Source organism: Hippoglossus stenolepis, chromosome 1 (assembly GCF_022539355.2).
Source record: "Hippoglossus stenolepis isolate QCI-W04-F060 chromosome 1, HSTE1.2, whole genome shotgun sequence".
NCBI classification, from domain to species: Eukaryota; Metazoa; Chordata; class Actinopteri; order Pleuronectiformes; family Pleuronectidae; genus Hippoglossus; species Hippoglossus stenolepis.
In genome coordinates this window covers 20,189,426-20,205,386 of record NC_061483.1, presented here as the reverse complement: position 1 = coordinate 20,205,386, position 15,961 = coordinate 20,189,426, and the positions used below count along the sequence as shown (strand labels likewise).

At 42.9% G+C, this 15,961-nt stretch overlaps 1 protein-coding gene across 3 annotated transcripts in view; it reads left to right on the top strand.

Moving 5' to 3' along the window:
- nfatc3a (nuclear factor of activated T cells 3a) overlaps positions 1 to 15,961 on the top strand; it is a 61,624-nt gene that overhangs the window by 41,485 nt on the left and 4,178 nt on the right. For all 3 annotated transcript variants that reach the window (XM_035157737.2, XM_035157730.2, XM_035157721.2), the window contains exons 7-9: positions 1,841 to 1,896; positions 2,068 to 2,194; positions 4,155 to 5,222. In XM_035157737.2, the coding sequence (XP_035013628.1) occupies positions 1,841 to 1,896; positions 2,068 to 2,194; positions 4,155 to 5,222 (1,251 nt within the window). The remainder of the gene's footprint in view (positions 1 to 1,840; positions 1,897 to 2,067; positions 2,195 to 4,154; positions 5,223 to 15,961) is intronic.

Genomic DNA, 15,961 nt, shown 5'->3' with positions numbered 1-15,961 from the left:
GTAACACAGCATGTGTACTCAGTGGTCACCTTGTTGTTTCTGTTATAACAGCTAAACAACAGCGAGCTCTTGGAAAGCTGTTAGTCTGCCGTCGTAACATAAACAGCAATTACCTTCTTTATTTGTGTTCGATCATGCGGCACAGTTAGTCGACGTTCTTGTCAGCCCTCTGACTGGGGCGAGTACTCGTGTTTGGATGATCCGAGTCATTGTCTCAGTGTGGTATGAGGTTCCTGTCAGTGCTTGTTGTCTGACAGAGCATGTGGGGCCCTTTCTCCTGCCTGTTGAATGTCAACAATCCACGCTGCAATAATGCACTGATGTCAGCTGCAAAGACATTCAAGGTCATTTGCTCATTGGAAAGAAGCACTCTGTCATCCACGAGTTAAGCTCTACCATTACAATAGAGACACTCTCTTCAGGGTTTTGACTGCTTAATGTGGCAGTGGATTACTACAGCTAAGGCTAATGTTAGGGTGAGGGCAGGACAGGAAAATTAACTAAGTTAAGTTAAACCTAAAACTAGAGTCTGGAGTTTTAGGTTTTAGTATAAAGCTGAAGAGAGACAGGGCTCACAACTGAGCACTTTCTTTGTTAGAAACTACACTTAAGCCAGCTGTCTGTGCAGACATGTTGCAGATGCCTGACAGTGGTCTTTGGGTGTATCCTTTGGGGTTTGAGGAGGAGGCCATGCAGGTGCAGAGTATACTTGCACCATTTGAGCACCGCGAAACGGGCGACTGCAAATTAATCTGCCTCCGCAGAGAGTCTCTTCAGTACTTACTTAACTGTCAATGTTTTTATTCTTCACAATGCTGCGATAGCTGTGATTTCCCCAAACCACACGGCAAGCCTGCTAGTGTTTTTCACCCCAACTGCTTCCCTTCGAGCAGCTGCCCCAAAGATGTCTGGCCAAATAATTAGCTCCCTCATAGGAAAACTGGAAAGGATGTTTTCTCGCCAGAAAGCCTGGCAGTGTGTAAAGGCATTTTAAAATAAACACAATTATTCCAGTGCTCCCTCTGTAATTTTAACCAGGTAAGACAAACAGCAGGATATTTGGAAATTTGATTATCATTTAATAGCTGTTAAGATTTTGTCCATGGGGCTTCTGGGCCTTTAAAAATGACATCATGCCAATGTCTCTCAGTTCTCCAGAACAAATTGAAATGTGTTTCAGCATAAGCGTCATGTGGCTCTTAAGCCCTGTCTGTTTGAGAAAGTACTGTACCCTGACTAAAATAAAACTAAACTAAAAAATAAAATAGTTGAAAAGAGCTACACCACATAGACACAGCTACTTAGAAAAATATCGCAGTGATTCAAGTGGGTTTAAAAAGCTGCAGTTATAGCTGATTGTGTGTGGCCTAGGTATTTTAGTACTTGTGTTAGCTATCAGTTTTTAATTATATTCGTTTTCACTCTACTGAAGTTTTTAATTCCCATTTTAGAGGTGTGCTTTGAAGTTGCATGTCTGAATGATTTAGGTGGCCGTTTATGTTCAAACTTAGAAGGGATGTGGTAAAATGTTTCTGCTTCATCACCAGTTTATCCCTTTTGCCATTGTAGGAATGATTCTCGTTTGCACTCGAGAGTTGCTAGAGTCTTTTCAAATATAACTATCTGTCGAATGTGACAGTATCTCTCATAGCTTTGAGATTACTTATACTCTAATCTAATGAAACAGCGGCGAGTGTGACAGCTGACATTTAGCATATACAACAAATTGATTTCAGATTAAATTTGATCATGTGTTGTGTCTTTGCCCATTTATGGCACTAGGAGTATTACTATCTTATGCATTTATCCATGTGTTTTTTCTTTTAAACCTTTTTTCTAGATGGACGACCACAATGGGAAGTTGAGGCAAAAATAAAACGTGAGAAAACTCAAGGAGTACGTATTTACATTATTTATCTCTACCGTAATTCTACACATTTTTATATGTAATACTTAGTTAGAAATTACTTAAAATTAAATATATTTTTATTATTTGTAAACTTATTTCCATTTAATGTATGTAAATATTTTTTGCATATCCAAATTATATCAATTTTTTTTTTGTAGTCATGCATCGTGGTGGAGGTTCCTTCCTACCACAGTAAGACTGTGGGCTCAGCTGTGCAGGTGCAGTTTTATGTCTGCAATGGCAAGCGGAAAAGGAGCCAATCACAACGCTTCACTTACCTTTCAGGTGAGACAATTGGTTCTAATGATTTTTAGAAAGAAGGCCATGGAGATATGTTCGAATTCGTTCAGTTTGTAACTGCAAAACTAAAAAACTAAATCCTGTGACAAGTTGCCAAACATATGCTCTTTTGAGTTATTTAGTCACAGTATTTCCCTGCAACTCATTTTACAGATACTTACACAAAAACATTCTGTAAGGTGTAACTTTGCATTCCTCTGGGTTTATTACTTCCTGCTGTTGTGAGTCTCCATACACAGTTACAAGAAGACTGACAGCAAAGACAGAGACAGCTGTAACATGCATGTCGTGTTGCAAACTTCTCTACAGTGGCTTCACTAACCCAATTTCATTCTTTCTCTTGCTAAACAAAGCATTTCTGTGGTGTAAAGGGGGCTCTTCCACTGAGCATAACAATAACACCTGTCAACTGTTTATTTTGTAAAACCCTAAATTCCTGTGCCAACTTTTTTTTCCCCTCACATGTACTGTTTTTGCATGAGGTTTTATGATGCAAATCTTTTGCTATCCAGGAAACTTTTACTTCACGTGTTCTCTGAGTTGTGGCTTCATATAATTATTGCAGCAGCAAGGAAACTCAATGATATTTTGATCTTCAAGTTTCCTCAACGTTTTTCATTAAAATCAAATTCCTGTCTTTGCTATTTGATATTGTTGTTGTCGGGTTTTTTTTCTTCTTCTTGAAGCCAGTCAAACTGAAAACACTGTTGGGCGGAATATAATAGCATGTGACAATTTTTTGCAACATATCCAAACCCTGAGCTTTACCGCAACAGTGTATGTGTGTGTGTATGCGTGTGTATAAGCGGCCTTGCCCCTCCACCCACCCAGCCTTTCTGTTTGCAAGCACGCCCACTCACATAGGCAGTTCCTGTTTTCCCCGTTTACAGATTGTTGCAGCCAATCAAAGCAGAGTAAAATAACCCTGCTTTGTCAGACAGGCTGGGTCGCTGACAGCAGAAGTGTCAATATCCTGAACACCACACTTTATTATGGCAAAAAATCTCCTAATAAGTCAAGATTAATGTTTCGTTGCGGGCTGAGCTGAGCTGATGCTCTGGGCCAATTAATGAGAAATTCTGAGAAGACTGTCTGGAAATGTTTATTCTGAAAATTGAGGAACAAAATCTCCTTTGTTCCTGTTTGTGTTTGGAAATTGCTGAATTGTCATGCATGCATCAATATTTTCTAATGTAAGGAGAACACTGTTAATCAAACCTAACATGCAGATGCGCAATTTTGAGACTTTTTAACAAGCTGACCTCAGTTACATACAACCATGTTTAAATGTCCACCCTATTACCCCTTTCTTGATCTCAATATCCCTCTGGCTCGATTATCAGGCATGACAGGGTGAGTAGAGGGCACGATCAGTGAACTTGTTTGTTTTGTTGGTTGGATCTGGGCTGGAGGGGATTCAGCTCCTCTTCCCGTACAACATTTCCCTTGATGGCACCCAGACTGACAACATATGCTCTCCCTCTGATTCAGAGATAGATAAAAATAAAATCACTGTCACAAGGCACCAGATTGGGAAATAGGTTACGGAGCTGTTGCAGTAAAAGGGAATGGCCCCATTAATATCAGAATGTCACTCAGCTTTTTTTTTTTAAGGCTGCTTTTTTTTAATCTGGAAGGAGACCCACTTCACAATACATACATTCAGAGGCTGTGTTTTTCAGAATTTACAAGATGCACTTTTTCGCCATTGAAGCAACAGAATGAGAGAATAAATGGTGGTGGGGTTGTGTCTTTTTTTCATTTTTTTAATCCACTGTAACCGGAGCAAAAATAGCAGCGACCCTGTCTATGTTAAAAGGCAATCACTTGAAAAATCAATATATTATCTTTTCTGTCTCATCTTGTAGTATTTGATTGACGGACATAACTGACTGTCTGTTTTGTTCTTTCATCACCTCTCTGTTCCTGTCTCTGTTTCCTTTAGTCATGGTGAAACAGGAGCACAGGGATGAGTTGGACCTTCCTGCAATACCCCCTATGTCCATGCCCCTGGCACATAATGCCAGTCTGGTGCGCACCCAGCTGCCTTCTCCTGAGCAGTGCCACCCAACAGATAACCTTCTGTCCAGCTCCCCTCATGGCCTGGCTGCAGGCTCTGGAGCTGGCCTGCTACCCCTGCAGGCCCCTTGCCCCTCCCTGGGCTCCCCATCTTTCCAGCACCTGCCTCACCTCCAGAGTCGCAGTTTGCACCACCCCCCTGCGGATTGCCACATGACGTTCCACCCGAGCTCTGCTCCTGCTCCTCTTCCTGCTCCTCCCCATCCCTCCTACCAGCATATGCAGCACAGCCACGGTCATAGCCTGCCTTTCAATGGCCAGTCCGGCCTTCCTCCTCAGGGCTACGAGAGGATGCCCTTTCAGCAGAGCCCCACTGCAGCATCACACCCAATGGCTTTGGGGATGGTGTACCCCTCTTCCCCTTGCTCCTCACCATCAGCTCCCTCCTCTTTAAGCATGGCTGGGTCTCCACAGAGTCAGCAATCTCTGCTTTCGCCCTCATCTCCACATCTCCACACACTTGCAGGCTATCACTGCTCTCCAAATCCAACCCAGGTCTCTTCTCCCAGTTGTCACCCCCTTGTAGGGCAGCACTCCTCCCAGCTGCAGAGGGCCCTGGGCTACCACCCGGTAGGTCAAAGGTCAGCCTCTTGCCCCACACCATCCAGCGCACCTCCGCCAAGGATGATCCCCTCTCCGCACTCCGGGCCTTCCTCCCCTCAGCTCCATTCGCTGCCCTACCAGTCTCCCACCTCCTCCTCCCCTACTTCAGGTGGCAGTCCTTTGGGGCCTCTTCAACAGCAGCCCTCTCCGCAGGCTACAAGTCCAGTCATGGCCAGCCTGTCCCCTGCAGCAGTGGGCCCTCTGGTTCACCCTCTGAGCCCTCAGGGGCCCTTCCCATCGGACAGCGAGAGTCTGAACATCAAGCAGGAACCAGAGGAGAGGGAGCCCACCTTCCGCTCTATCGGCCTGCAGGACATCACGCTGGATGATGGTAAGACTGCTCAGAAAATGTTTTTCGAACTATCTCCTTTTTTACTTGGTAAAAAAGGAGATAATGTGAAAAAGAAAAAGCAGGTTGCTGATGAATGGTTCAACTGTTTCTAATTTGAATTTCATGGAGGCCGTCACACACAGAGACACATACATGGTCATTAGAAACAGACAATTTGAAATAGTTAATAAAGAAAACCTAAGACAAAGACGCCCAGTGGACACCCACTTTAGCTATGTACACTGTATTTGTCTCACTGTGTGTAACTGTCTCTTTTGGATTACTTCGACTGTTATTCTCCAGTTTTCTGTCAGCCCAGTGATTCTGCTCTCATTATCACATTTTCTTTCTTCGCCTTTTTTCTTTTTTTTTTGAGATATTTAGAGCACACCCATCTGTGATCAATCTCATTTTCGGTCTAAAACAAGCGGCCGCTGAGGGATCAAATTTACCCTACAATATGTGGCTCACACGATAAATTTGTATCTGATGATGTAAAACAATACAGAGCGCCTGTTTTTTAAGGGGCTGAAACCTTGATGCCTGATTACGGCGATAGTGTGTCATCTGTCGTTGCAGCGCAGTATTGTGTACACAGGTTCATTAATGGGGGAGGGGGGTCTTGTGACTTAGTATTGGGTATCATAGACACAATAGGACTGATAACTCTAGTGTCATATTAAAGCGCATAATTGTATAGCGCTAAGCTTCTGTATCTCTACCAGCAGCTTGGAGATGAATTACACTTTGTGTTTTTTGAGAGAGGGAGAGGATTGCATCATTTTGTGCCACTTATGATGGAGCACAAATGCTACAGTTGTGTTCTGCTGCAGTAATTACAGTGTGTAGCTGTGCGTATGCGAGTGTGTGTATACATATGTTAACAGCTCTAATTAGGATGCTCAGATGAACTTGTTCACATTTGACCATGAAGTAAGCGCACGCATTTCACAGTTTTTTTTTCTCAACCATGAACTCTACTTCTTCACTGAAGAAATGTTCCTTTAAGCTCTTCTAAATCATCTACCTCCTTATCTACCATTCAGAGGCTCGTCTGGTTTTGTTAACCCCAGTGCCATATTCAAATGAAGGTTCTAAAGGTTTAGGGTTAATAAACAGCCCGCTGACGCTGTGTCAGGTAGATGTGATATTGGGTGTTAGCAAGGGTCAGCCTAATTAACACATGGTCATTGTCAATAAGTCATGTGTGAAAGACCAATGACCATTCATCAGTGTGTAATACTTATGCGTACACACACTTTAAACATGTAGTATGTGTTAAAAAGCCTGATGAAAGCCTTTCTCAGCCTCATTGTTCACACCATTACATGTATAACCATGGAAGACTATAAATATGTTTACCACATTATGCAGTAGCTCGGTTTTAGTTGGTCTCTTCTGCTGTCACACAGGCACAGACACTGTGAAAGTAGCTGTCTGCGCTCACACTCAAGAAGTGTGAGAAAAGTTTGTGAGTGACACGGTTCAGCCGGGAATGTAAGCTCTCCCTTTGAGCCTGTGGTTAAAAATAGCTTTCTGTGCCAGCCCAGCTCTGTAGGCCATATTTTGAAGTCGCGATGCAGAGCTCTGATCTGAGTTTTAGGAGGTCGCAGCACATTTACCCAAGTTTGACAGACAGACAGACAGACAGACCATGATTTACCGTTACACATGAGAATCCACATCCATGTTCAGGTCAATCAATATTTGGTTCCCAGTTTTCTGGTGACTTTGTAGTATTATATCCTCTGGCTATAATGGCTAATTGTAAGCCAAAGAAGTCTCAGTTAGCATCAGTTTGTTAGCTGACCCAAGTGCCTGGAGTTCGGTTTATTTGTCACAGCAAGCAAACTCAGTACACAGTGAGCTCGGGCTAGCTCACCCATGGCCAAACCCTGATCTTCACTAATCCTGTAGTGCAACAGTGGTCATCCAGGAATGAGGTTGAAGAAATAATACAGCCTTTCTTCCTGTGCACAGGGATCTTCTGTCCCCGGTGCATGGAGGCACGCAAAGGGCCAAGCATTCATAGTTGTGCGCAGGTGAATGTGAGTCGTGCTGCAGTTACACCAATGAAACGCTAGTGGTGGTAGAGTTTCTATTCTGGTGTTGAGTGTCTTCCGGTTTATGGCCCCTTCACAAATTCTCTGCCATCTCTGTTTACTTTAGAACAAAGGCGAGTGTTACTAAACAGATTGTGTTGGAGTTGGAGCTGATAGATTTTGAAGAGCAATTACTTTTTCTAAAAGAACTGCAAAATATAAAAGAAAGACATCATCTGTGTTCATTCCTTTAACTCAATTCAAGGGTACGGCATAGGGCTATGGCATAGGGCTACTGCATAGGGCTACCGCATAGGCCTACGGCGTAGCTTCAACGCAGAAGCATGAATTGGCCTTACTCACTCTCTTTACAATGCTAAATTGCAGTGGGGTGACTCACAGCACACCATTTCTTGTCAGTGTTCAGTGGTTAAGCTGCTGTGCTTCTTGCAGGAATTGCTTGATAGGGGAAAGGCCTTTTCTACAATTAAAGTGTACTTAGCAGCCATCTCAGCGTGTCATGTGTGCTTTAGGGATAAGCCTTTAGGCCAGCATTCATTAGTTTGTCGATTTATGAAGGGTGCATGCTGCAAGTTCCTGGTTTCCATGCAACTGGTTTCTCTGAAGGTGTTGGATGCTCTCTATCATAACTACTGAAGGTAGGAATGACGTTTATTTCACTGAAAATAAGTATTGTCTTGACTTTAATCACACTGAAGTATGTAAGTGTCTTCAGGGGATATCCATACACATTTCCTGCTTGCAGTGTTCTCCAGGGCTTGCCAAGGTCAGCTTGTGACCCAGCCCAGCCTAAGGTGGTGGAGTCAACCTACACATTCTTCTCTGGCCTTTAGATGTAAGGGATTGAATGCACTCCCTGGTTCTTTGATAACTAAAGCTGCTTTCAGACATGCACTGGACTCGGCATGTTCCTCAGTATTTTCTTTGGAGGTATTGCATGTGTGAACGCAAATGTCAGAGTGAGACACTCTGTAGTTTCTACGGACTTCATCCAGCCTGACCTCCTAGCATAAAGTCCGTAGAAAGTTGATTTGTGAAAAACACAGGGGATCCCCCGCTGGATTAACTGTGAGCAAGTGGGGGGATCGATGACGCTTCTAACAAGCGGCAGATGCGAAACTGAAAAAAAACTCAAAGAAAACAAATATCTCCCAGTAAAAAAGTGGTGTCACACACGTAGAAGACACAGGCGAAGATGTCAAGAGAGTTTGTGAAGATAAGAGCTGACCATGGTGTTGGGGTGCTGTCAACAAAATCACGTGATCTACGCAGCAGAGTTAATACGTCACTTCCTGCCTCTTCCTGCTGCACCCGGCTGCTCCACCTCTCGCCTAAATAAGAGGATTTGTTGCTGTTGTGAACGTGTCTGCCCAGAAAACCTCCCGCTGTGTTGTTCATGTGTGAAAGGCAAACTCTGGGTAAACTCTGTGGCCAATTCTCCGGATATTACCCGGAGGTCATCACTATCACTTTCCCCCTTGCATAGACAGAGAAAGGAACTGGTGTTAAATTATTTGAGAGGGGCCGGTCAACTGTGACAATTTGGGGCAGGTGACAGATAGTTCAACCTGTCTGTCACTGAAAGACGTGGTGTCATTGGAGCTTCCCTAGTTGGTCATGCTGAAGCTACTTCCAGTGCAACTTGTCACTCTGTTATAAAAGAACATTAAGTATCCCAAAAGTTCATCATCCATGAAATACACTCCTGCAGTTGTATCACAGATTTGAGTCAGTGGCCGGCACAAGAGGAAATACAAATGCGAGTGTGTAGAAAACTGTTCTGGTTTGCAAGCAGATGGCCCTGGTGACGCACACAAGAGCATGCTTGAGATGTGTGTCTTTGTGTGTATGCGAGAGAGAGTCGCACACACATATAGATGCTAGATTGTGTGTATGAGTGTTTGTGTGTATGAGTGTTTGTGTGTGTGTGTGTGTGTGTGTGTGTGTGTGTGTGTGTGTGTGTGTGTGTGTGTGTGTGTGTGTGTGTGTGTGTGTGTGTGTGTGTGTGTGTGTGTGTGTAAAGAAGCAGGAGACACAGGAGATGAAAAGACAGACTGACAGACAGATGGACAGACAAGTTCAGGATCCAACCCCACTGCAGGGTCACTCAGCCGAGACATTCAATCTGAAATATACTTGGCATTTGAGATTAGACCAGTGTGCAGCGGATAATGTCACACTTTTTTACGATATATACTGTTTACGCATCATTTTATTAGGGATTGTTATGGAAGACTGGCTAAAAGTCAGAAATGGCGAACAGAAATGATGTACGTGTTTAATAATGACTCAAACGCACATACACAAAGGAAGCGGCACACATTATCCTTTTGGTTTTCAAATATACAAAGCAGTGCCTGAACTTATCTTTCAAATACACCTTTTGTTCTACTCCTCTGTCTGAGGCTGAGGCGACAGCTAGCTTAGCCATCTTAGCTCAACCTGCAAAAAGCAACACTGTTCTCATATCTGTCTGCTAAAGAAGTAGCCCCAGCCAGCAGCCAGTTAGCCTACCTTAGCACCGAGACTGGAAACAGGGAGTAAGAGCTTGGCTCCCTCTAAAGGCAACAGAAACCACCTACCAACACCTCTAAAGCTTTCCAATTAACATGGTATGTCCAATCCATTAAAAAGAAACTGTAAAAATGTCACATTATGCTTTTGGTTGTGTCCCAGACTATTACTTGATGGGAAGCAGTCAATGACGGCCCTTGTAAAACTGCTACGTGCTGTTTTAACAAGATATTACGTGTTAATTACTATGTTTTAGAGGTGCCAGTGTGTTGATGGATTACCTCAGGAGAGAGCCAGACCAGGTTTCCAGTCTTGATGCTAAGCTAGGCTAAGTGGCTGCCCGCTGGGGCTTCACCTTTAGCAGACAGAAATGAGAGAAGTATTGGTAATTTAAGTATAGATTCAACATCAAGACAAGCAGGCTTTTGTAATGAGAAAGGCTCCTCAGTGCAGCCAAGCCACAGTCTTAAGTCTACCTCAGCTGCCCACATTCTGACCGTACGCCGCCCTACATGCGGTGAAATGGCTCAGAGCCGTAAATGAGTAAAACAAGTGACTGGAGAAGAGGCCAAATTTGGAGAATCCAAAAAAGACTTGGATATTTCTCTCAGAAGTTGGCCGACCAGGTTACGGAGAAAATGTCAGTGACTTACTGGATTTAGCTTTGACAGGTAGAGAGAAATATGAGCCCATTTGGGATTCAAGTTCATCCCAAATGAAATTAAACATGAGATTACACTTGGAAATGACCTATTGTTATTGGCTACCATTATAAATGATCTTGAGACACATTTTTTCCTTTTGGAAAGGACAGAAAAGTTGATTTGAACTTTCCCTAACTACAATGGCACCTGCTTCAGTAATTGTTATTTTAGCGATCACCAACCATACTTCATCAAACATAAAAGCACTGAATGTTTGGCAGCAAAGGCTGAGCAGCCTTTTCATGAAACATATGATTCAACTGGTGACACTGAATCAGACAAACTAGCTCTTCATGAATCTGATACTTGTGTGTATACCAGGAGGACATGTAAACACAACTGTAGTTCATTTAACCAGGGTTACTTGTATGAAATAAGCTGATTTAAACCATCAGTGTGTTGTTTTTTCGTGTGTGTAAAGGACCATCTTAGTCAGAGGTTTCCTGCTACAGTTAGCCAACCATAACAGAGTAATAACACAGAACTCCTGATTTGATGACAAGAAAAAACAACAGTGGAAGGAAAATACGTTTCCATGAAATGCTTCTGCTGCTGCTCGTTAAATACAATGGCAAACATTTGCTGGTCTTTTCCCCTTAAACAAGGGGAAACTGGCTTTCTGTGTCATCTTTCCATACAATTAAGGTCTTAGAGAGTGTAATGCAGAGGTCTTGGCAGAGGCTGCGACCTGGTGTGGAGGAGACGGAGCCAGTGCTGCCTCTTTCTTCAAACAGGAGGAGGAGGGAAGCCTGGAAACCCCTCAGTGGGGATGAGAGAGAACTTGACTCTTAGTTCATGTTTCTGAATGTGCTTGTGCCAGGTTTTTATTAAAAGTAATAGCGCTGTCCATAATCTGGATTTTGCCAAGGTTTTTTTTTTTTTTTTTGCATTGGCTGCTCTTGTTGCACTTCCTGAGTGTCAATATTGATTTGTGCCTGTCAGCCAGGCATCGAGCGCCAGCGCTTGACTGCAAAATGAATACGTGTCACCACATTTCTCATAGTGCACAAACAAGGACTTGACAGAGTGTGGTGAAGTAGATTTCAGTCTGCCACATTATATGCAGAGCTGCTGAAATATGTGTGTGTGTGTGTGTGTGTGTAAACAGTGCATTTTTGTGTGCTTTTGGTGAGTCACCTGAGCGGGTTGCGTTGCTGACGCCATCAGATCTTGTTTAATATCACTGTATCGCAAAAAGTACCACTAACTCCGAGACTACACTCACACTACACCTCTGCCAAGAAGGTAATGTTCTCGCTCCTGCCCGTTAGTTTGTTGGTTGGTTTGCTTGTTTCTGTTTGTTTGTTCGTCAGCACAATTACGCAAAAACTACCCAACAGATTTCCCCAAAACATGGTGGAAGGATAGAACAAGGGCCAAAAAACTGTAAATAAAGATGGACAGTGCATCAATCACATCAGTGACTGAAAACCATCTTTGATTTATTTAGCATGTACTTTGACGTTTCAGTTTGGTCCATATCCTATCCACTAACATGGAGGAGGCAAGGTTTAGCCTGCAGCCAGACACCAGGTGGCGATCGAGATGCTCTGGCTCCACGTTTGGGAACAGTCATGTCGTCCATCTTTACACGCAGTCTATGGTTTTGTTATCATCTGCTTCACTCTCTCTGCTGATAAGTCTTTCAGAAAGTAAATCATTATGGTGGGCTTTGACGATCTCCCCAGGCAGCCATTCGGGCTCCATTGCTTTCCCCTATAAAGCCTGGTGCTGTGGTCATCAGCTCAGTGGAGCCTCTACTCTCAGTTCTCAAAGTTGTGAGTCTTGTGAATCACTTAAGATCAGATGAGAAGGGAAATCCACGGATGATTCACAGAAATGAGGGACTCTGAGAAACTGACCTTTTAACGAGCCTCTCGGCTCCGGTGTGCTACGTGCCCTCACCCACTCATTCAACCACTCCACAAGTACAATTTAAATTAAACAGAAGAGGGTCACAGAGCAGTTCGAACCAGAAAAGGCTTAACTGAGCAGACCTGGAGGATTTCAATTCGGATTCCATCAAATGACAATCTATTTCCAATGTGTGCGATTGATCGCCCGGTGGATTTTCACTTCAGGTTTGCTCTCGTACTTTGTGAAGACGTATGCGTGTCATTACAGGGCGCTGAGAATGGAAACTGTGCGCTTTGATATTTCCTCATGCAGGCAAACCAAGTCTTGCCTCTTTCTGTTCCCTTTGCACAAATGTTTTCCATTGTGGCATGTTGTCTTCATTTACTGGACCCAAGAATCACTCCATCTCACATTTATTTGCCTAAGCTGCTCTGCCAGAGTCATTTTGTTTTTGTATTTTTAATTCCTGGTTCAGGGAACTTTTTCAGTCTGTCATAGAGGGTTATGATAATTACCAGTTTTCCATTTCGACAGTTGATGTGTTTATCGTACTGGATGTCCATCTGCCCACTTCACTTCTGCTTTGCATTATGGAAATCTTTTCAATGTACCTCTATGGGCACGCACTTTAGAAATGACATTACTCAATCACACCCTCGCTCTCTGTAGCATCAAGTGACTAACTTAACGAAAAAAAGACAAACTAACCAAAACCTAGTTCAGAGATTTAAGCTTTCCCCTTCCTTCTTTGCACTGGAAGGCAGATACAGATATCATCTGTATTCATTAAGCTGTTCAGATTGTGCGGGGAAAGTACGCGTGAAATTAATCTCAAGTCAGAACATCAACTCTGGCAAAATCAAATCAAAATTTTGCTGCACGGGTTGTCGAGTATCTGAAGTCATCACCTATAAACCAATTAACATCATTTTACAATCAGCTTTAAATAGTAGCTTCTAATGTAAAGTTGTCAAATGTTACACTTCTGTGACTCTCTGCATGTCCGTGCCTCACTCACACCACAGTTCAGCCAACACAGATGTTGTTATGATTAACATGTGTGTACATTTGAAATGATTTATATGCCTGTCACACCTGATCCCTTTGATTTGCTCTGCGTTACCATGCAGATATTGGAAAAAGGTGTCATGGCTCCAAACACGTGAATACAACAGCATGTTTTTTCCACCCTGACTTTAAAGTGCATGAACACAACGTAGTCAGAACTACTTCTGGAGCCACTGAGGAGCACGTGAATCACAGTTAGAATAAATGTCAGATTATTTTTAGAGGTGTAGACCTGAGGACGAGGACACTTTTATAAAAGAATGTGTCTGCATGGTGAAAACCTGCCGAACATCTTTAATCAGAGCTCAAGCTCACAGGAGGAAGAATAGAATAGAATAGAATAGAATGCCTTTATTGTCATTGCACAGCTGTACAATGATATTTAGACAACATACAGGCTGACAAAACAAACAAAACGTACCACCAGTCAGAGGAGAGCAAAGCCGCTGCATCCGTGTGCGCCGCCATCTTGATCATATGATATAGAAGCTGGTAGTAGTAGTAGTATTAGTAGTCATAGTCGGCTGACTGCAGATGTGTATTTTGACTAGGGAGCCCCCCCGCCCAGTCATTAGCAGAGGATCTCCCCTTGGCTGCAGTCATTCAGAGCCTCACTCAGTTCAGCAGGCAGCACTGAATCATCGGCTCTCTGCTGCACTTTCATGAACAGTACCAGTAAATCTGAGAAAACACTATCGGCATACGAAACTCGTCAGAGGCCGCCGACTCAAAGCTCTCTCTCACCTCCGGATCATTGATGTGTGCAGATGAAATTGAATAATGGCATCTGAAGTATAGAGTATCTGTCTCTCACTGATACGGGAAAATGTCAAACAACTGACCCTTTTCTATGGTGGTAAACATTTCTGAAGTTTGTTTTGGGCTTTCATTTTTAGCTTTCCCTTCTCAGTAGCAATTTTCTTTTTTCTCCTTCTTCAAGTTGTTTGACCGCCAGTCAGAGAGAAAAGAAAAAAGAATATCAGACACAAACGTTTCAAAGTGCCGTCTCCTCCTTTGTATACGTACGATGTTTTTCAAACGGCCAATCAAAGCAATAACACGACTGTAACAGCGAGACTGAAGCTTCAGAATGTTTTCTGACAGATTGTGAGGGGAAACCTTTTATTAAATGAGAAAACCGAGTGAATCACATGAGAGGATTTGGTTTCAAGTTGCACTTGATCGAATCATGGGGTTTTCAGGTTGTTTTATGCTAATTACCCTGCAGCGCGTCTCCCCTGAGCTGCATCATCAGTCCATAGGTTAATGTTTGCCTCTGCAAAAATCAAATCAGTACAGCGGAAAGTGATGTTGTGTTTTTTTTTTGCAGACGCCCACTCCGTCGGTCACACTGCGTTGGCTCATATTCCTGTGGTGTTTATAGCAGATTAACTCCCATGATTCAACTGTGCTGCAGAGGTTTTACCAGAAGATTTCACCAGTGCAGGAGGCTCCTAAATATTTCTCCATGATCGGCCTGGAAATGTTATTTATCTTAGCTGAAATTAGAAACTTTTTACAGGCCGAGGTTGATTTTTGTGCATTTTATACACTTCATTTATTTTATTTGTTTTCTATTTTAACTGTGTTAGGAGTGAATTATTAGACATTTCTCAGACGCTCAGGGAAATCTCACTAAGTGAATGTAGGCTTTTCTCAATTCAGTGCTTTGCTGCGACAGTGATCCTTTAACAGTTGTAAGATGCCGTTCATTTTAGCGCAGTTGAACACTTTCTTTCAAAAGGTCGTGCCCTTTTAAAGGTCTGTAACTCGTCCATCGCAATTTAATTTCACCAATGAAATCGTTTGACAAAGCACTAAACTGTCCGACTTGTAGCTCAGGCTTCTACATACAGAGGTAAATATGTTTGCTTTGATAGTCACAGTGTCACCTCATGAGTGTGTGGTGGTGCTGACTGTGTGTGTGTGAACATGGTTGACATGGGAAAGGAAGAGCCTCCCACGCTAACAGGATGATGTGAGTGATGGTGGCCAGACACAGACACAAAAGCAAGCAGCACAAAACACAAATACAAAAAGAAACAGAACTTGCACCAACACTCATAATGAAAACTGCTGTTTCTGTGACAGAGACGGTGAAAATCAATGATGTGTTTCATGGAAAAATGTGATTAATACACTTAAACAATTTAGAGAGAGAAGCAGTTTGAGGAAGAGTTGAAGTAATAGTTCAACAGGATCATTTAAATGTATAAAATAACGCTAGTATAATATTTGGATGTTTTACTCAACTTATGACGGTCAAAGTCATATTTTGATTCAATAGATTTGTTAAATAGACGTATAGTTATGAATTCCAGTCAGTGTGTGTGTCATCAAATTTGAATCTGGTTTCTTCTTCTTCTGAAACAACGTCTTTGCTCGACTGACTCACCTCCTGCCACCTTTTTCTTTTTCAGAAAAGAGACTTACAGTAAAACACTTGTTTAAGTACGACCTGGGAAACGTGTGATTGATGGCACAGTTGCACAAATCCACATCGACGTGTCGGTGGTGGAGAGAGAGGAGCTTT